The sequence below is a fragment of the Serinus canaria genome, chromosome 3 (genome assembly GCF_022539315.1).
Source record: "Serinus canaria isolate serCan28SL12 chromosome 3, serCan2020, whole genome shotgun sequence".
Classification (NCBI taxonomy): domain Eukaryota; kingdom Metazoa; phylum Chordata; class Aves; order Passeriformes; family Fringillidae; genus Serinus; species Serinus canaria.
In genome coordinates this window covers 49,446,802-49,467,942 of record NC_066316.1, presented here as the reverse complement: position 1 = coordinate 49,467,942, position 21,141 = coordinate 49,446,802, and the positions used below count along the sequence as shown (strand labels likewise).

The 21,141-nt window shown below is 38.5% G+C and overlaps 1 protein-coding gene across 6 annotated transcripts in view; it reads left to right on the top strand.

The window, feature by feature from the left end:
• The window catches only part of MAP7 (microtubule associated protein 7), a 110,290-nt gene that overhangs the window by 53,571 nt on the left and 35,578 nt on the right, over window positions 1–21,141 (top strand). For 4 of the 6 annotated variants that reach the window (XM_050973210.1, XM_030236094.2, XM_050973208.1 and 1 more), the window contains exons 2-3: window positions 8,504–8,572; window positions 13,249–13,326. In XM_050973210.1, coding sequence (XP_050829167.1) covers window positions 8,504–8,572; window positions 13,249–13,326 — 147 coding nt within the window. The remainder of the gene's footprint in view (window positions 1–8,503; window positions 8,573–13,248; window positions 13,327–21,141) is intronic. The other 2 variants (XM_050973211.1, XM_050973209.1) reach the window with 1 other exon arrangement.

The following is a 21,141-nucleotide window of genomic DNA, read 5'->3' as shown; positions in this document are numbered from 1 at the left end:
TTTGGTATCTTCTATGTTATTTAATATTTTAGGATACAATGCTTTTTAAAGCTGACATAGTCAGCCAAAAGTAATCTTTGATAAATATGCATCTCCCAATGGAGCAGTTATACAAGTTTAATCTTTAAAAAAAAGAGAGCTGACCCTTTCCCTATAGCCAGTTGCATCATCCAGATTTATGTTTGTGGATTGTTTCCAAATAAATCTATTTATGCTTCTGGCTTTAATGTTTTACAGTTGAGTGCTGAATTAGCTCTGTTTATCTCTCTAGTTTATATGATGAAAACAATGGCAACTTTTATACCATTCTGGGAGTAGTAAACACGGATGCTGGTGAGTTTTCACTCTGCTTTGCTCAGCCAGGACATTAGAGATGAGGAGCATTGGTAACAGTGCTTTGTTTGGCAGATGGTAGACTTCTTTGCTAAGTGCCAGAGCAAAAAGAATTGGGATGGTCACTGCAGCTTGGTATAATATAATTTATTTATTTTTGCAAACCAGAGTGGTAAGTTCCACACTGTTGGAAATACAAAAAGATGTACTAAACCTTTTAAGCTTTGAGCTTTTAAGAATTGGAAATGCTTTAATATAAACTTAATTAATAGGCATGTTTAAATAAGGCATGAATTTTGCTTTCATGTTTCAGTGAATAGAAATGAAACAGATATTCTGTCACTTTTCTGACTCAAACCTCTAACTTGCAAATGTACTTTGTAAGTACTGCTGTTTAGACTGTAGAAGAACAGGTATTTTCCATTTGGTAATGATGGAAATTTCAAAAAGTTTTTATCTGAAGACTTGTGAAGACTTGTATTACCTGTGTTAAAAATAGTAAACTGGTCTGTGGTCTGGAAATACTCCTTCTCCACCTTAGTTCATTTAGAAATAACTTCAACCTACTTCCCTTAACAAGAGAATGAGTGTTGACATCTAACCAAAATTAGGTACATGACTCTGTTGTTTCAAAACAGAAATCTAGATTTTAGTTTTAAGACACTGGAGTGCACTAGATCCAAAACTTTGGCAGAATTCCTGCAGTTCTTTCTCCCTCACTGCTATAGTAGTTGGCAAAACCTTGAAAATCTCTTGAAATAATTTTATCAGTGTTGTTAATTAGAACAAAAATTTGTTACAAAAACATTTTGATTTGATGGCATAGCCCTACCCATCCTGCCAAGAGTTTTCTGAAGAATTTAAATTAAGAAGCCTGAAAGAGTTGCTTTTGATACATGTATATTTGTCTTCTGAAATGGTAGCTCTGTTAGAGAAATCTTTCTAGTGTCTGTTTTGAACCAGGTGTTCAGTGCATTCAGGAGGGGTGGAATAGAATGTGGACAGTACATGTATAAAGTTTCCAAGCTGATGCTTCAGTTCTATTCCTATTTGTGTGCCCTTCCATCAGGATTAACCCAAAAGAAGGGCAGTCAGTGCCCCATCAGTGTCTTGGTTTCCCCATCCCCTTGAAAGCTTACATCTCTTGTGAGCAAGCTTCCGCAAAAGGTACGTTCATGCTGCACTCTCCTCGTCCCTCCTGCAACCTATTGCTGAGTCCTACAGTCCTCCAATCTCCAGAGGTATTTCCCTTGTTTCCCATCTTGTTGCACTAAAAGAATTGTAGGATCTGAGCTCACCCCCAGTGCTGCTTTGAGGCTGTCTCTTGAACTGGTCACTGAACCTTCCCAGAAGGGCCAGGAAGCTCCTTGTCCACAGTAAGTGTTAGCAGAGGTTTCTTAGTGTGCCCTTTTGCTCCTGTCCTCAGCTACTGCTCAGGGAGCATCTGCCAACTACCAGGAGAGCACATCTGCTACACAGGAAGGGCTTTGCAGCCAGGGCTTTAAAGGATGAAGATTGCTTCAAAATGGTCTGTGGATAGGAGCTGACTGCTCTCAGGCTGCTTGCGCTTTGGAGGCCAGCAGCAACATGCAAGGCACCATTTATTACCTCCTGTACAGAAGGGAAGTTTTAAGTTGTTACAGAAAGGGAGAAAAGGAGGAGATGTGTTATATTGATAAAATGCCAATGCTTAGTTCTGTGCTGCTGTACAGTTGAAGTGTTAGAGTAACTGTCTTGGACACAGCTCTTCTGTGCAGTTTGTACAAATGGATTTCATGAGAGGAGATGGTTTGGTTTTGTGTACCAACTGTTGTGTTTGGGTCACCAATCCATTTTCAAGCCTCTCAGCAGGGTCTCATTGTAGCATGTGTTAATTAAAAGTGAGAATTTCCCTCCTATCTTGTTTTGAAGGACTCCACTTTGGTAGTGGTTATGTTTGCGTCCTAGGAGTTTACAGAAGCAAACCAGTGCTGCTAGCAGTGCGATTTTGGTTCACTCAAGGCACTGTTTTATAATAATCTCCTGAAAAGTATAACAGGCCCTGAACAAGCTTAGGGCTTCAGTGTGCTTATGCTGTGACAGCAAGGAGTAGCATTGACTTAGTGTTCAGCTCAGACACAGATGGTGGAAGCAGCAGCATAAGAAATTTGGTCTGTCCAGTGTTCAGTATAGTGCAGAAGCACTGGAAAATATTGTCTCCAGCTGTGCTGGAACAGGCTTCCAGGCCAACACATACCCCACTCTCTTCTTGAGGGGAAGTTTCAGAGTCATTACTGACAAGCAGATTTTGAAAACTAGCATCTGACAAGTGAGTTTTTAAATGGGGTTCTTTACAACTTATCCTCTCCAACAACTGTAAAGAAGAGAGCAGATAATAATTTTGTCCTGACTTACTCTGGAGATTTTAGTATTAAACATCCAGATGCTTGGTTTTTTTACCTTTTTATCTGTCAGCTGTACTGCATGCATCTTGGTAATTTTTGGCCAGCCACAGAGCTTTGAGACCTATTTATCTCTGGAAAGATTGCTGTCCATTGTTCCTCAGACTGCAATTTTAAAATGCAAGTAAAAGTAAGCATGGCGTGCAAGTATGGAATGAATGCATTTTTAACTCTAAACCAATAAATTCCACTAAGATATTTTTAGTGTATTGTTTGTCTAAATATATATAGACACTATTGATAACACAAAGAATGTGAAATTCTAAAGACTTGCAAAATATATTTTTAGTGTAAATATGGAGAGTAGTTTTTGCATGTCTTATTCATAAACTATGGATGTAAGAAGAGGCAAAAGTCACAAGTACTGGAAAAGCTTTAATTTGTGTTGACTTCTGGTTTTCACATGTATTCAGCCCCTGGATCATGGCTCACAGGAATTTGCTTTTAGGATAAACAACCCAGTTTTGCCATTAAAGAGACTCTTTATCTTAAATTTCAGTGATGTTGCCTTAGAACAGAACAGCCAGTTGCTGAATGCTCAGATGCCTATTCAAAGCCAGGTACTCAGGATTTTGGTCTTAATGTATTTCTGAATTAATAAATAATGAATTCTGTCAGCTCTGACCTGTATCTGCACTTTCAACATGCTCTACCTAGCTCAGCAATGCCTCTGACTTGACTGACATGCTAGCTAGCCACTGTTCCCAGTGTCTAGACAAAACTTCCTAGACTAGCCCCAATTCTTTATTATTACTTATAGAAACTTAGAATACTCTGTTCTCTGTTTAATTCTGTGTAATTCAAACTATGCATTTTTTACATTTTGCCTGTCAGGTGTGACATCCTATATAAAATAAGTGAGTGAATTTAAGAGTGGGGCTTTTATTTGTTTTTTGGTTTTTTGAGCAGTGTTCATAAGGAAGCAGTTGGAGGTAAAAGGATTAGATGCTAAGGCATAAAGAATATATTAGTTCCCAGTTAGCTCTGTTTTAAATTTCCCAGTTTAATGCTGAATTAACTCTGCTATGTATTGGCAGCGCTTTTTTACGGAGCCATGAGTTTGTTCCAGCTGTCATTTCTGAAGCCTTCCCCATCCCACACACCCTCTGCACTCTCTGACAGCTAAAAAAAGTAGCTGTTCAGTCATACCAGGGGGATTAGATGACAAGTGGCAGGTACAGAATAGCTAGATTTTCTTTTTTCCCTGTAATCCCTCCTCCTCTGATTTAGCTGTTTCTTTTTTCTCGTGGCTGCTTCTCAGTAACTTCTCTCACACTTGCAGAAGTAGAGCAGGGTGCTGAAGGGTGGTCTTTCCCCTTTGGTGCTCCCTGTACCCAGAGGTGTACCTGCACAGCCGTGGCTGTCTGCAGGCCTGGGGCTCTCCTCTGCTTTTGCTGTCATCCAGCAAAAGCTGTGGAGCAGCTTTTTCGCTGTGCAGCCCTTGAACAGCTCCCCTTTCCAGACCCGTGCTGGGATGCAGTTCTGGTGGGGCTGCTGTGTTCATCCTGACCTTGACAGGTCTCAGCAGCACTTCTTGCTTGTGATCCCCAAGTGCCCCTTCACACTGCACTTAATCTCTTGAGGCTTGTACTTCTGGAGGTAGAACTGCCTTTGTCTTGTGGCTGATTCCCTTCTTCCATGGAACAGAACTTAAGTATCTTCTTTCCAGCTTCTCAGCCTTACTGTGGTGCCTTTAGTTTGCCATTCACCTCACTGGGAATAGCTGGTTCACACTGAGCAAACGTGCTTGATGAGCCACAGTCTGAAAAACAAGTCTTTGTATTCTGCACAACTCTTGTGTTTTTAAAAAAGCTTGTCAAAATGCCAGTGTGATGCTTCGTCTCTCAGTGTTTGGCATTCAGTGTTTTTTCCAGGATCTGGGTGAATGTTTCTGCTTCTACTTTCCAGCACATCCTCCCAGAGGCTCTCATTCTCATAGTTTTTCCCCTCAGATATGTTACCTTGTCTCTCAGGCCAGTCTTCTTTGACCAGAGTTTATCTGGCATGTAAAGAAGCACTTAAAGCTTACAGTTTTCTTCCTTTCTCAGTGTTTTTCATGAGCCTTTTCCTCAACTTTGAATATTTTTAATGTAAATTTTCTCTTTGTGCCTGTTTTGCTTCCCACTGCTGGCAATTCCTACTTCTGCTCACGCAGGCCTCCTTTGGACAAGCTGGAGATAACTGGTTTTGTTACTTTAAGAGGAACACCTTAGACTGTAAGGTTATTAAAAGCATTTTTCTCTGACAGGTGCTGATTGTGGAACAGCTCTTTCAAAGCAGTTCTGGCTATCATAAAACAGGGTTTTTTTCCATTTTAGAAAAAAACCTTTGGTACTGGTACTTGATACAGAGATTATTTACTGCTGTAGGAATTTACTGTAATTATAATGGCTGTGTGAGACATGGGGTGAACTGACATCCTATGAAATTGCTTGTCAGTCCTTCTAGAGCTTGTACTTATCCTGGTAACAGAAGTATTGATTAAACCTGTCTGACTGTGAATACATAGATATATTGAAACTGATCAGAGATTTCTAACTAGATTTCATTTCCATTACAAAACTGTTCTTCTAGGAATAATCTGCCAGTTTTGTACTTGTCTTGTTTAAAGCAAAGTTAAAAGCTGGGCTTGCACAGATCCTCCCTAGCACTAGTCATCCTTATGGATACCTTTCAGTTCTGCCCCAGGTATATATATGGAATTCTGTGCTGCAGCTGGTGTTACTTTAAAGCTCAGCATTCACAAATTTACAAATGCATATTATTTAGTGTGTATGTGCATATATATATATATATATTTTCCTGCCCCCCGCCCTGCTTTTTTCCCCTCTTTCCAGGCAGAGAAGCTCAGGTACAGCTTTCTGTTTGATGCTGTGCCACATAGTAATGGCAGAGCTGAGAGAGACAGCTGTGCTTCACAGAGAATTATCCATCTTTAACACTTCTTTATGCAACTTTTATTCCCTTATGGAAAGGTAATGGTACAAGATAAACAGCAGAGCAAATATTAGGTAGTTAAATTATATCTCTTCTGGCATCTGTTAGGTATTGAAACTGGTGTTGTCAATATTTAGGTGTGGATTTTAGATGTTTAGTTGTCTGATTAATCTGTTTGTATCCTAGAGCAGGAGGTATTTTATGTGGGAGCACACCTACACTGGTTACTAAATGCTTGTGCCAATTCTTATTTGATCTCCAGAATCGTTAAAATTCATGGTTTGCCATCTGTTCTTTTCATCACTTGTCATATAAGTGGTCATATGAATGTGTATTCAAACCATGTCAAAAAATATTCCAAGGAAATGTTAGACTAGGAAATATGGGAAAAAAGTAGTACTTTGTGTACTTAGGCTTTTTTGCCAGTGTATTTTCTGGATGGCGTTTAAACCACAGTTTTGAAGTTAATGGGGTGTTGCATAATCCCATGGCGCAGGGCTTTAAGAAAATAACACACATACTCAGTATGAAAGATGCAAAGAAATTTTTGCTGACACTATTAGAGCATCAGTGTACTCACTAACTCTTAGAAACAGTATTTTTACTATTTCATGACAGTTTCCTCTTCTAGATGATTCCCTAGGCCAGGCTGCTGGGAATTGTGATGTAGTCCCACTGAGTTACAGTAGGACTTTTTCTGAGAATGTTCTAAGTCGCTGATACATGCAGGAGAAAAGCTTGTTTTACAAGTACCTGAACTTTGAGGGAGAGGTAAGATGTAAAGAGTTTAGAATCACAGAAGTGTTAAGGTTGGAAAAGACCTTTGAAATGAAGTCCAACAGTTAAGCTAACACTGCCATGTTCACCACTAAACCATGGCCCTGCGTGCCACATCCCCAAGTTTTTGAACACTTCCAGAGATGGTGATTCCACCACTTCCCTGGGTAGCCTGTTCCAATGCCTGACAACTCTTTTGGGAAGATTTTTTTCCCTAATATCCAGTCTAAAACTCCCCTTGTGCAATTTGAGGCCATTTCCTCCTCATGGTGTTTCTTCTTCTTCTGTGAGAAGCAGCTGATCCCCACCTGGCTACAATCTCCTTTCAGAGCTTGTAGAGACTGATGTGATTCCCCCTGAGCCTCCCTTTCTCCAGGCTAAACACCCTGAGCTCCCTCCCCTGCTCCTCAGAGCACTTGTGCTCCAGACACTGCACCAACTCTCTTGGCTTTCTCTGGACTTTCTCCAGCACCAGGTATGGATTTTTTTTTATGATGGTAGATCCTACTAAGCCTGGTGGTGGAAGAGTTCAGTGGTGCTCAAATTATCTGGCCAAAAATCAATCCATCTACCCACAGGTCACACTAATCTTTTGTATGAGGCCTTTAAAATGGCAAATACTAAAATGTTACCTTGGGCTTCCTTTAAGGTGTTACAGTTCTTATTGTCATTTGGAATCAGTATTTGTTAAGTTGAACAGGGGTTATTTGCAAGAGACTTAATACAGGTGTCAAGAAGAGTGTCTGACAATTATTTAAGGTTTCACACAATATTCTTTGGTGAGATTACGTGATTTTTGAACACTGTTCTTGGCAAAACATTGCTCTTGAACAAGAAACATTTGATAAAAGCATTTTTCTATTTCTCTCTCCCAACTTTCCCCTGCAAAAAAGGTACAGTATGTGTAGCATACAGGTTCTTCCTGCTACCTTTTAGCCTCTGTGTTAATCCTGAAATGTGCCTGTGGAAGGAGGTAAGCGAGGAAACAAAGATTTCTGTGAGGCCACAAAGGGAATGAACTCGCTGAGGTACTAAATGCTGAGTGTGTAGTGTTAAAGCTGACATGCATAAGAAATTGCTTGGAGCCTTCTGAGGAAAATTTGTTTTAATTATGTTTTCTAAAGTGGATCTAATACAGTAATGCCTGTTTAGCTTTTAAATCCGGAGTAATCAGGGGTTTTTTTCCAACTTTCTAGTGATATTTTTGTTTAAATGAATTGGTGTCTTTCATCTTCTAGGCTTTATTCATCCTTGCTTGCAAATACTTTCAAGCTGTTTTTGGAGGGCTTCTTAGAATTTTTACAGTCTGCCTTTAGGCTGTTCCTAGGTTGGTGTGTTCTGGACTCCAGCACTTCTGTAGTGGAACTGCTGGGTACAAAGATGAATAGTAAGATGAAAAAATCATGGCTTCTAATTTCTTGGCTGTTTTTTTAGTTAGAGATAGATGCTGAACCAAGGATATGGTTTTGATTTGAGTAATAGTAATGAATCTTCTGGGGTTTTTTTCTTTAGAAAGGGTTGTTGAAAGGGCATTCAGAACTCCAGAATTAGATCTTGTTCTAGGCTGGTAGGGCCCAGTCAAAAGTCAGTTGCAAATATTGGGAATATCTCCTCAGTTATAGTTCATTCAGGTCCCTAATAGTCCTCTCTTCAGTCATGCCTTTTGGATGTGCCATTTGTAAAGAAGTTTTTACCAGTATCTCGTACCATACCTTCGGAAACCGGGGTTCTGCAAGGCATCTTATAAATCTTATTAAAACACATTGCTAAAATGAAATCTTCTTGTGGCTCTTTCCTCGACTTAAATTGGGAACTTATATTGTGGCTTAAATGCTTTCTGTGTAGCCTTTGGGGTTTTTTAATGCAAAATGATGTAGAATGGCATTAAAGTGACATCTCGGAACAGTCTGATTTGAAAGAGAATACAGCAATATTTAAATTTCAATATAATAAGGTGAGTGACCTACTACTAAGTAAAATGGGTAATTAATATCTTCTTTTCTTCCTTATTTTAGCAACGGAAGGTTCTGAAACACAAGATAAGAAAGTCACTTCAGGACAAAGCAGTGCTGGAACTAAACCAGGTACACCATTCCACATGCTCCATGTTTTAAGGCTGTTTGCCTCAATGGTGCATGGAAAACAACTGTTGTCACAGGAACTTCTAAAGTTTGTTGCTTTTGTACCTCACTTACTGTTTCAGATAAAACTGGTATCAGTGACTGTTCATGTTTAGATAGGCTGGAATATGTGATTTTTTGCAAAGAATAAAAACTGGAAAAAGCTAGTTATATTTTAGAACAGCTTAGGAATGAGGGCTGGGAAGTGGGAAAAGACAACAGAAGCCACCGTATTTGCATCTGTGCTTGAACAAGAATTATGTGCTGTAGGCAAAGATTTGCACCTTTGTATAAATGTGCCCCTGTTCAGGCATTTCCTCACTTACCACAAAGCATGCCATGCTCTGTAACATGTTCTGTGCAGTGGGCAGATGTTTCTCATTCCTTCACCATACCTCACAGGTACATTGTGTGGATTTAATTCACTGTTCGCTTACAGTTGAAAATGTATGTGCTAAAAAGCTTACTGTAGTCCTTGGTGTCATGGGTCTGTTCCACTTGCATGCTTAGACCAAGATCCAGAAGAGGACTTAGATATCTAAATTCTGCTTGTGTTGCAATTCTGGTACCCAAGGTTCAAGTATGCAGTTAATAATGATTTTGCTTAGATGCCTGGGAAAGCAGAGGTGCTTGTGGTGCTGAGGACCAGGCCCACTGTAACATCCCCCTTTCAGCTCCTTGACAGCTTGGCAGCTCAGTGACTGTTTTGTACTGACAGATTTTACTCTGTCCCCAAAAGGGGTGCCTTGGCCTGTGTCCCCAGAGGGAAGGAATCCCAGCACTGCCTGTGTTCAGATCACACGTGACATGCTCTGCCAGGCACGTTGGGTCCTGCACAGAGCGCAGGAAGCATGGCTGCCCTCAAGCAGATAGACAGTGTTGGAAAAGGAGGAGAAAACAAAGCTAATATTACCTCTTTCCACAGCTCTTTGTGGAGGACAGTGCTCAATACTTGCTTTATTCTACAATAGTTTAATCCAGTTTTCATTTCTCAGGAGGGCGTCCTAGCTGTTCCAATGTTCCCTTCATCTATGGTGGTGTGAAGAAGGAATCCAAAATTCTTGGGGCTGGAGCGAGGCAGGGCAGAGTGGAGCTTGATAGTATGAGCCACAAAACCTGATCCTATTTACAAAGTATATATTACTATTGTTAACTTAGGAACTTAATTTCTACAAATATCAATTTTGCTTAAGAGTTTGTTGAGTCTTAGTTCTATAGAAGATTTGTAAAACTTTTTTTTTCCTTTTGTTACTATCATTAGGGACAAAAACCTATTGATATTTCAGTGAGCTTCTAAGTTTTCAAAATGACCTATTAACTTATTAAAATTAATTTTGAACACACGCTAAATGTTCTAAATACTGTTTTCATATGGAATTTAGAGGCCTAATTTCCAGCAGCAGGTACAAAACTAATTTCTCCTACGTAGAATCATGCCTTATGTATTCTCCAAACATCCCCATCATACAAATGCTTATTTCTATGCCTGTTACATAAGTAGAAGGAAATAGATTGCTGAGTGTGAGTTCCCACATATTGCAGCATAACCAGACTGCAACTTCCAAAGCAGTCTGTGGGTCTTCCTGGAGTGTTGTCTCTTAGGCTTTGCATATGCCAAGTTGGCAATTATTTCTCTAAAAAACGAGAAATTCTTGCAGTATTTGTTGCAGCTGACATGTTTCCCATTTCCTTTCACAGTAACTTAAAGCTTATGGTCTGATGAGGAATATGAGCAAAAGAGAGTACAAGATATTTTGTTTTACCTGGTATTCCTACAGAATAAGAAGGAGTGCCAATCCCCCAGGTATTTGCCTGGTGGGTTTTTAATGATTAGAGATGTGAGAAATAAAATGGGGAGCAGTCCCACTGAACTTTCTTCTTTTGCCACAGTTTGAAACTATTGATGCCCTGCATTGCGGGTGCCAGCAGAACATCTGGATTCAGAATGCAGATGTTAGAGGCTGGGGTTGTAGCCAAGCTACGAAGGGTAATTTTGAAGACTTGGAGAAGACATTTTAATTATCAGTGTAAGTCTTGCACTGGTAAGATGTTCTCCAGCTTCTAGCAGAGCAAATGCAATGATGGTCTGCTACAAAGGTGTTACCCTCATCTTTGTGCTAATATTGATTTAGCTCTTTGTGATCCCAAATGTATGCAAAATCGCTTGTTACTGAAGACACACACTCTGCATAGCCTGCAACTTAATGTGAATTCTTTAGGATTGTTCTAACATCCTGGGGTGTTGGGAGAGGGGCTGCTCTTGTGTGAACACTATCAGGTGTGTGATATGGAAAAATAATTGGATATCTTCAAACAGAGTGGCAGAGGGCAACTTTAAAAATTTATTTTGTTCCTTCATTGCTTATAATTAGGAATTCTTAAGGGAGACCTTTTCAGTTTGCCTGTCCATGTAACCCTCCTGTCTCTTTGAAGAATTCTTGCCTCTCCCCGATAGGGAAATCTCTCTTCTCAAGAAAGGGGAAAAAAAACCCTATTGGAAGGATATTCTGAAAGAAGCAGGTTTCTACATTTTTTCTCCTGTGCCATATCGTTTTCTGTCAACTCAATGTTACATTGACTTTGCTGACAGCCCTTGAAGGGAATCCTTGTTTTCCAGGGAAAATGTGCTTTATTCCACGAGCGCTAATTACTCATGCCACAGAAATTCATGTTTTGTGAATGTTGTGTGCCAGTCACCAGAGAGAAGGAATATTATTACCCTTTTGACCTGCATCTGTATGCTGAAGGGACTGTGTGTGAGTCAGCGTGCTGCTGAACATCAGCCAAATGCCGAAGTACACCCTGCAGTGGGCAAGTCTCTGCCATGCCATGGCTGAGCACAGTGTCATAAATGGCAGCACTGTGGGCTACTCAGCCAACATGAAAGTTTTGACCTGCAACTGGGTGACAGATTGCCTTTGCCTTTGCTGGTGACTTTTCCACTTGCTGTGCCCTTCATGGGGTCTGTCGTGTCTGAAGGTTCTAAACCCCTGCCAGCTGTGCCACGGGTTTGCTCTTTGCAGCTGTTACTTTGCATTGCTATTATCACTCTTAATTGGGACTCTGGTCTGACAGTTGCTGAGATAATAGCTTCTCACTGATTAGAGTACAAGAGTAATTAAAGTGTGGTAGCTGTTGGTGATCTGGTTCACCCAACAAATCCTGTCATTCTTATGCAGAAACTTCTGTTAGAGGATGAAATGCATATTATTTTTTTTTTAATCTAATTCAAATATCTATTCAAAATTAGTCTAGCACAGCCTCACTTCAGGGACTTACTTTGTAAATATCTTTAACCTCAGTTTTATGACCCATTGTATTGTTTGCTAATAACTTTTGTCCTAGGTATGCAGCCTATACACAAGTAGGCTGACTCTACATGTTTTTACACGTTGATTACATGTGTATTCATACTGAATAGTGAAAAGGCTCTGTTGTCTTGTGTACTCTCATGATGACAGTATTTGAACAGCTCTTTATCTTAAAATACTTAAAAACTGAGTTCCTTTCAATACCAAAATAAATCAGACCATTTATTTATACCCAGAAATCTTTTTGATTTTTCTGTGGGTTTTTTGTTTATTGTGTTCTTATGCAAAGCAGGCTTTTTCAGTGCTACTGAAAAAAACACATAAAATTAAGAGCTTTCCAGGTTTAACAGAACAGGCTGAGTAGGAAATTAGTTTTGGCAGCATGCTGAGATGAATTGCTAACTTGGATTTTGTTCCCTTTGTCTGGAACAGTTCCATTGCTGAGACTGAAAGTTGGATGCTAGCTGTTCAGCACTTTGTTGTCTTCCAGAACCATCATTGAGCAAGTGATGTTTTCCAACCAAACCTGAATTTTTAAAGTCAGACCTGAGCTGTGACACAGACCTTTCATGTTATCCTCAGTCTTACTGCTGTGATCCAAGCAGCCAGTTGCAGATAGTTGTGAAGTACTCATGTAGATAAATTTCAATCTACAATTGTTAAAGCTCTCATCTTACTTGACTCGTGCTATGCCAGTCCATGCATGTGATGCCTCACTGCCTTTAGTGTATTTGTCAGAGTTTTTAACACATGTGCGCACAACCATCTTTTGAGATCAATATCATGCTTTTTCCAGAGGCTCAGCCAGGACTGCTTTAGAACTACTCAACCAAAGCAGTGTTTTGGTTCAGCCTGTTTTGCTTGGGTGCTGAGGTTCTTGTGTCAAGATAGAGGGCTTATTAGCTGTCCTGAGGCAATATCAAGGGAAAGACAAGGCTTGATTATAATAGCCTTTCCTGGGGGTGCATTTTGGAGAGACATTATGGAATAATAAACACTATTTTTTCAAAATCCTCTCTAGAAGTCAAGTAGTGTTAGACTTGGAAACAAAATAAAGCTTCTTCCTTGGCTTTCACAAGCAGTAGTCTTGCTGGGTACTTGCAGTCACATCTTAGTTTATTCTTTGGAAGTATTTTACATCTTAAAAAATAGGACTGCATTCTAATTATCAGTTTTCTGGGTTTTTTAAAGTAAGATGGATTTCTCAAAACATTATCTATTTTGGCAGAATAATTAGGGCTGTTTAACAGCCCTGTTTTCCTTTAAGTCTGGTTTGGTAGTATTTGATTTTATGCTATGTGCTTAATACTCCTCTTTCTCCATTTGTAGACCATCCAACAGTACTAAAGGTTGATGACAGGCAACGGCTTGCCAGAGAACGGAGAGAAGAGAGAGAAAAACAGCTAGGTAAGGCCCCCTCTGGTTTTTGTTTGTTTTTACTAGACTATCATCTGCATGCAGCATTATTGCCAACTTACTTTTAGGGGCAGTCAGCAAAATTATAGTGCTAGATTTGCAATAGTGTCATCTCAGATATGCTGCAATATCTTTAAAGTAAATCTTTTAGTTCATCAGTACTGTATCTCTCACCTGTTCTATGAATGTGAATGAAAAGTAGGTTTAATTCTGAAATCATGTGAGGGAGCTTAGCTAAAGTAAATGGAATTTTGAAGTTTTAGAATATTTTACCAATTAAGATTAAAATGCTGAATACCATAAAATAAAATTGCAGAATATGTTGCCAATGTATTGTTTGAATTTTTTTAATGTAGAGTTGGGTACTTTTTTCAGGTCAAACCTTTAGTAGGTGTCAAATAGGTGTGCTCAATATCTAATGTCACCTATGCCTGCATAAGTATGACACTGTTTGAGTGAATAGTGAAGGCTGTCTAACAAGTGACTACTGATGGGCAGTGTACTGGGTATGGTGGGGAGACAATTAAGAATTATGTGAAGCCAAACTGTTGGCTTTCTGAACAACATTTATGTGTTTGGCTGCCACAAAGTTCTGTGGTAATTGGGAGGTTGGGAAATACAAGTATTTCCTCTTTTTTATATGTTTCCTCTGATTTCTTTCAATGCTGAATTGTTCTAAGGGCTTGAGAAACAGAAGTTCTTTATTTCCCATTTCTAACTTTTCAAAGTTTATTGAACTATATTGTAACTCCAGCCAGAATTATACTGCTTCTTCTAACCTGAAGAGCCATCATTAACTGTCACCTAGGTCTTGATAGCATTTTTATCCTCCCTTCTTTACAGCACCTTATAACATTGTAGTAGCCATGCAAGAATCACTATGATTGTTTTGGAGGGGAAAAGGAAAGCTTTAGTTTTGGCTTGCTCAAGGGGTAACATGACAGGATGTTTGATAATCCCTGAAAAGCTGCTCCTCCAGTTGAGGCTGATGGTATGTGTGGGCTTAGTTTCTTCAGGTTTCAGAGCAAATGGATGTTACTGGCCATTTTAATTAATTATTCACAGATGATGGTCCCATGTCTTGAATTTCTTTTTTTCTCAGGTTTTATCCTTGTATAATAACAATGCTTTAGTCAAATGCAAGAGGAAGATACTTTCCTTGAATTTAAGTCAACTCTGATTTTTCTAGCTGTTGATAAATGAGTTATTTATTACCAGAAGGATGACTGCTGTTGAGAAATGTGTTATTTTAAACAAATTCTTTTAAATGTGTTTTAAAAGCAACATCGAAGCAAAATAAGGGGTTTTTGAAAGTTGATGGGGAATCCTTCATTTCCACATGGGAGAATTTTGCATGTCCCTGTGATGTATGAGTGTGTTGTTGCTTGGAGAATTATTTTGAACTAACAAGAAAATTGAAAGTCACATTGTACTTTCATCTGTATATTTGTCTGCTATGATTTAGGATCTGTCTCTTGAGATTTGTGTTCCAGCACAGCAGAGAAATGATTTTTACAACAGCATGTAACTTTATTTTCTCTCTTTTTTTTAGTGCATTTAGTGCAGATCCTAGATAATCAGTCACTCATGTCATGTGAACCACAGCAAAGAAATTCCTAAGCTGTCTCTCCTAAACATGAAGTTGTATAATATTGTTACATAAATGTGTCTAGCTAAAAATTAGAGTTGGATTTTGTTAATACTGGGACATCAGCCATGCAACCGTAAAGCAACTGAAGGAAGGAATTTTAATTTTTTTCAATAGAATTAGGTTGGATTTAAACTTAATTCCTTTCCTTTTGATTCAGGGGATCTGTCTGGTTTAGCAAAGACTTATTTTTATCCAGAAGTTGAGAATTTCAGTCCTACCTCAAATAATTTTATTCTTTGCTCTAAAAAAAGGAGAGGGCAGGGTTCAATTCTCTAGGTGTAGAGCTGTTAGTTATTTTGTTTTGTACTTTCAGCAACTTGAGCTCCTGGAGGTCAGGAAAATTAAGTTGTTGACCCTTCTGTTAAGAGCATGTAGTACCAGTTTAGTAAGGATTATGTTTATTTATTGGGCAATATTCTGATATTAAAGAATAGTTGATTTAAGACCACTTTTCTTTTCCCTGTTTTTTACTCTCAAGTTCTAATTTTTTTCAAGTTCCACTGTGTTGTAATAGATTTGGCTTTTCTGTGATGGATTGGCATGTGTTCTAAACTCCTGAGGATTTGCTTGCACCTGGAAATAGTACTTTAGCAGTCTTAGACAACTTAGCACACTTGGGTGTCTAAGTCTTGTTTTTAATGAGTGCTTAGAGAGTAGGAAATGCTATCATTTTTATTATATATATATATATATATATATATATGTATATATATATAGAGCACATATATGTGTTGGGACTGTCAGTATCTGCTGTTTCTTGAGGATCATGTTGAGCCACCTAATTGAAAAGATTAAAGAAGCTTCTACAAAAAAATGCCCCTTTCACCTTTAGTATATTCATGTTTTGTTTCAGACTCTTCTTTAGGTAACACAGAACATCCACAGGGACACAATCAGCAAATCACACCATTAAGAAGAAGTGATTGTTTTATTTCCTTCATTGTAGGAAAGGCATTGCTTTTGAAATGCCATCCCAACACTTCTAAAATATTAATTCTTTTACTTTTTTCTGTGCAGTTCCTTTTGCATGACTTAAGTTGTAACAATTTCATGGAGGCTTTTCTGCTTCAATCTTTTTAATCTCCTAAACATTTGGTAATGTGTGTTTTGCTGATATCACATTCAGGCCGTAAAGGATTATTAGGGTGATCTTGATTTTCTAAGTAATGCTTCCAGAGCTGTCACTTGCTCTTTAGTAACCATGTTTTCATTTTCGTGCTTTTTCCACTGGTGCTCTTTTCCATAGCACTTGTGCATAAAAGTTAACATCTTTAAAATAAAGATATCAGATCTCTCTAAGTGAGACTAACCCTCTTGAATTGTGCAAAATGGAAACCCCAAGAGAGGCAGTGCTAGGTCAAATGGCTCTGTTCCTAGAAGCCAGAGCAAAGGGAGCTATCACACTCTGGCTCCAGCTTGGCACTTACATGTGTCGGGCTGAGCAGCTGTGTTCTGGCACTGAATGTTGAGACAAACATGTTGGAACTGACTTTTTATGAAGGCAACCATGGTAGATGGCTTGCTCAAACTGGAAAACATTGCTGGAAGCTGCTGCTTTTTCATCATGTGGATTTTACCCTTATCTGCCATACTGATTGGATCTGTACTGCCAAATTAACAGTGTTCCAGAGCATTCCCTGATGCTAAAACTTAATTGTTCTTACTATAAAGCTGTTACGATGGATCCTGGCAGGGTGTTGGCTCCAGCCAACTAGCTGATTCTGCTTGCTGATTCCCAGACAAGGTTTGGGAATTGGCAGGGAGGGTCCATGGGCTTTTCTGCATGTGCAGATTAAGTGCTGTCACCATTTTGGAGGGTAGAAGTTTAATAAAAGAGGTGAAAGTTGTTCCATGCCAGTTAGTTTCTGGTTCCTCCCTAACTGGAAAGAAAAATCAAAATGTAATTTTCAACAGGGAAAATAACTGGGATTTTAAAATGGGTTTAATTCTGGTAACCTTAGTTAGTGGCCTTGCAAAGAGGAAGAATTTTCTTGTTATTACTTAGCAGTATCTTGGTCTCTGATTCTTGAGAAAACTGAGTCTCACTTTTTTGAGTCTCACTTCTGTGTGTGTTTTATCTATGCTAATCCTGCTTGAAGACTGATCTTTTTTTGATCAGAATTATGATCCTGACAAGGACACACGGTTCATTTAGTTTCTGGTGTTGGGAACAAAAGATGGTAATATTCCTTTTTGACTTAGCACACTTCCTTAAATAAAGAGTGATTAATCTTAGTTCTTAGAATATGTCTGAGTTTCAAGTTGGCTAAATTCATTTAATTCTTAATACATACAATGCATAATCAATAAAGTAGTATTTTAAACATCACAGAAAGTGATCACTGGGATAATAATAACATTAATAAAAATCACTTTTTTTTTTTTTTTTTTTTTTTTTTTTTTTGTGAGTAAATTTCTTCTGGCCTGTTTTCTTCCCTGGCACTTGGGGGCAGAACTTGATCCAACAGAAAGAAGCCCCACAGAAACTGGGAATCATTTACCCTAGCATATGAATAATTTTGGGATCTCCTTGGAGAATTTGAGTGTCAAAAGGATTTATAAGACAAGGAAACAATTTTTAAGGAAGACTAGTTTAAAAACTTACGTGGTAAATGTCCTTTGGAGCGTGGTTACTGGGGAAAGGTTGGCTTAGAGAATCTCACATTAACTTCACCTTTAATTACAGCTCTGAAGTTCACCTTCTAATTTGTTCAGTCAGCCACTTCTGTGTGATGTCCCCATTTTTAGGTATGGTTAAAGCATCACTGATCCATTTTACTGCTAATGCAGCAAGGGGCAATCACAGCCTCAGTGCAGAGCTGGCAGTGAGCAAAGGTGAAAGAGCAGTCAGAGGAGAAAGCTCTTGCTGAGGTCAGTGCTGTAAAGTTAGAAAAGATAAAGGCAGAAAGCATGACAAAGACTGTAGGATTTGGGCTCAGGTGAGCTGTCCATCTGAGGTGGATTCAAAAGGCAGACTGAGAAAGCGTGGTGACTGATCTGCCTTTGCATAGGCAGTAAACCAAAACAAAAAGAGAATCTGGGGGCACATTCTTTGCTTCACAGAGATAAAAAGAAAATAAAGGCTTTGACACTTAGTGTATGCTCCTCCTTCCCTCACTGCCTAAAACCCCTGCAAGGCTGGGGAAAGAAACTACAAAATTATTTCCAAGAAAGAAATATGCAAGGTTTGTAGCTAACATCTTCCACATTACATTAGTTAATTCCAGTGTAAAATTAATTGGTTTCAAGTCTTATGTGTCTCTTAATATTGGAGTGTCTCTTTCTTGATTGACCTTGTTTTCTCTCACTGTTACTCACTTCAGAAGTATCAGAAACACAGCCTTAATTATGTTGCTTTGTAACCTAATCCAGCATTCTAGTTTGCAAACAAGCAGAAGGTATTCAACAGCATCTCTAGGGCTCAATTTCTAAATCCTGTTTTTATGCTCTAATTTTGTGTCCTTGAATCACATGACTGTGTTCAAATGTATTGATTGTACTAAGGAATGGAATAGAAAATGGATCCGGCTGTGACTTTTGTTTGTACTTTCCAGCTTTAATGTAATTGTTCCAATGGAATTTAAGCTTCAGCATGGAGGTGCTATCTGAATGGTGACCAGACTTTCCTTGAATGAATCTTCCTCATTGTCATACAATGTGAGGTATTACAAGGGAGAGAAGGATCATGAACCTGTTAATGCTCAGGCCTGAGAAAATGCTTTTTTGTTGGACCATACTCCCAGTGGAGTTCTTTGTTGGCTCAGACTCAGGCAGAGCTCTTGGCACAGTTTCTGGAGACGCCATCATAGAAGTTGCTATTCTTCCCTGCCACATCCTCAAATTGGCTGCTCTTTCAGGTTGATGAGACCTTTTAGAGATATCTTCAGTTTCCTGTAGGCTCATCTGCTGATTCTTTCTATCAGCAAGGGATTTGATGCTGTGATTCTAGAAGTATGACTATGTACCCAGAATAGAGCTTAATATATTTTTAAAATATTTTTTATGTTAGAGCAGAGTTCTAAAGAGTAAGCTTTTTACTCTCCAAGACAATTTTTTCATATCTGTTTGGGGTGACAGGAAAATGTTTCTGAAAATTCATAAATAGGGACATAAGGCTGAAAGAAAAATATTCTAAACTTCTTATTTTTCCTGAAGATATCCTTATATATCTAAGGGCACTAACTTATGTTACTGTATATTCCTACCTTATAGGTGACAAAAACTGCGCCCTTAAGTTCATAGAAGAATGTCAGTAGTGCATGCAGGAAGAAGTGTAAACAAAGCAGATGTTCTCCTTTGAGTCTCTAACAAGATAAAATGCAGGAATTGAAAATTGAAAAAAATTTAAAAGTAGTTAAGATTAAATCTCTATCTGTGAAATAAGTTAAATTAATGAAAATAGATATTACACTTGTTTCAGCAAACAGTTATATCATAAATCATACTTTCATGTACTTGGTAAATACTTGGTCCAAGCATAAAATTAGTAATTTCCTCATTTTAGCAGGTGGGCACATATTTCACATATTTTCTGCTCTCTTTTGCCTGTAGCCTAAAGGTGGAAAGATGTAGCTTTTTATTTGTTTTGAATCAGATCTATTATTTTTGTTAAAAGTTATTCCAGCCGAACACATCCATTTGCCTGGGTTAATCCCTCACTAATGCTTGTTTCCATTATTGAGCTGTCTTGCTGTATCACAAAAGTGTGATTTTTATCACCCCTTCTCGGAGAAGCAGAAGGCTGAAGATAAGTGTTCTGTCCAGAGGTCCAGCATTTTGATTGTCATACCAGAACTAAGAATGTACATAAATATCTTTTTAGCCTCTCTCTTCTTGAATTTAGTCTTAAAAGTTCAAATGTCCTATTTTCATTACTTTTTCTGAACAGCGTGACAGACTGAATCCTATGGATTCATCATGAACAGTGTCATGATCCATGAATCACCATGAACAGTGTCTCAAGAAAGTTTAGCCATTTACATTAATAAAAGCAAGAACAAATAATCTCCATGTCTTTTATAGGCAAATTAATATTCCAGTGACAACAGTTAAGAAAGCTGTTGAGGTTTTGTTGGTTTTCTTATTTTCATAATTTATTAATTTTCAGTAGACCACCAAAGAGCTTTTTTGTGCTGGGTTGCCATTGTAAGCATATTCCAGGGACAAAAGAGCCAGCTCATCACAGGATCCGTGGAAGTCTTGTGGCTCACAGCTGCAGCTCATCTTGATATGATCAATAGAGTCTGTAAATAAGTGACTATTCATTAAAAGCTGACATGCTACACCAAGCTGGATTTTCATGAGATATATGTAATTATGCTTCTTAGATGCTTTTAGCTCCTTCAAAGACAATGAATTTTTCAAATCTTTTGGAAAAGGGTTGATTGCATTCCAGTTTTGAACAACTACATTGTTTGGGTTACTTAGTGTGTTCAGGGTCTAGGTAACAGGATGTATGCACTGGGTTTGGGGGTTTTTTGTGGTGGGATGGTTTGCTTTGGTTGGATTTTGGTTTTTTTAAATTAATTTTCGTACTGCTGTAGTGAAAGGATTCTGTAACAGTCTAGAGCATTTCCCATGTGACGGTAGCACTGACTTAGACTGCAAATGTATGATGTTGCATAAGGGAACAATCTAATTCCACTCTGGGTCCCAAAGCTTTCAAGGCACCAATGGGGAGAGATCCAGAGTATCCTACATCAATGGTTTCTTGTGTACTGCAGTCTGAGTCTGCATTCTACAAAATTTATGAAAATTTGGACCTTGATAGGGAGAAAAATTGGTCCTGTGTAAGGCTTCTTGATTAGCTCTTCTGAAACATGTTGTTTGAAGCTGTGTGTAAGTGGAATTATGTGACAGATTAATGTTTTAGACTACTTTGGTGGGTAACCTCCTTCTTTCTGTTGGTCCAGGTGCTAGAATTCTTATCCCAGCCACTTCTATCATAAGAGATCTATATTGATCAATAAAGGTGAAAGTTATGATTGTTTCACCTTCTCTTTTTATTGTCGTTTTTTCAATAAAATATTACAGAGAATTAGCATGGTTTATGTAACAGAAGTTTGTTCACATGCATCTGACTTCAGTATTTAGGCATTTTAAGCTGGCAAAAAATCCTTTCTTCCGTGAAGAAACTGTCTGCTCAAATAACTGTT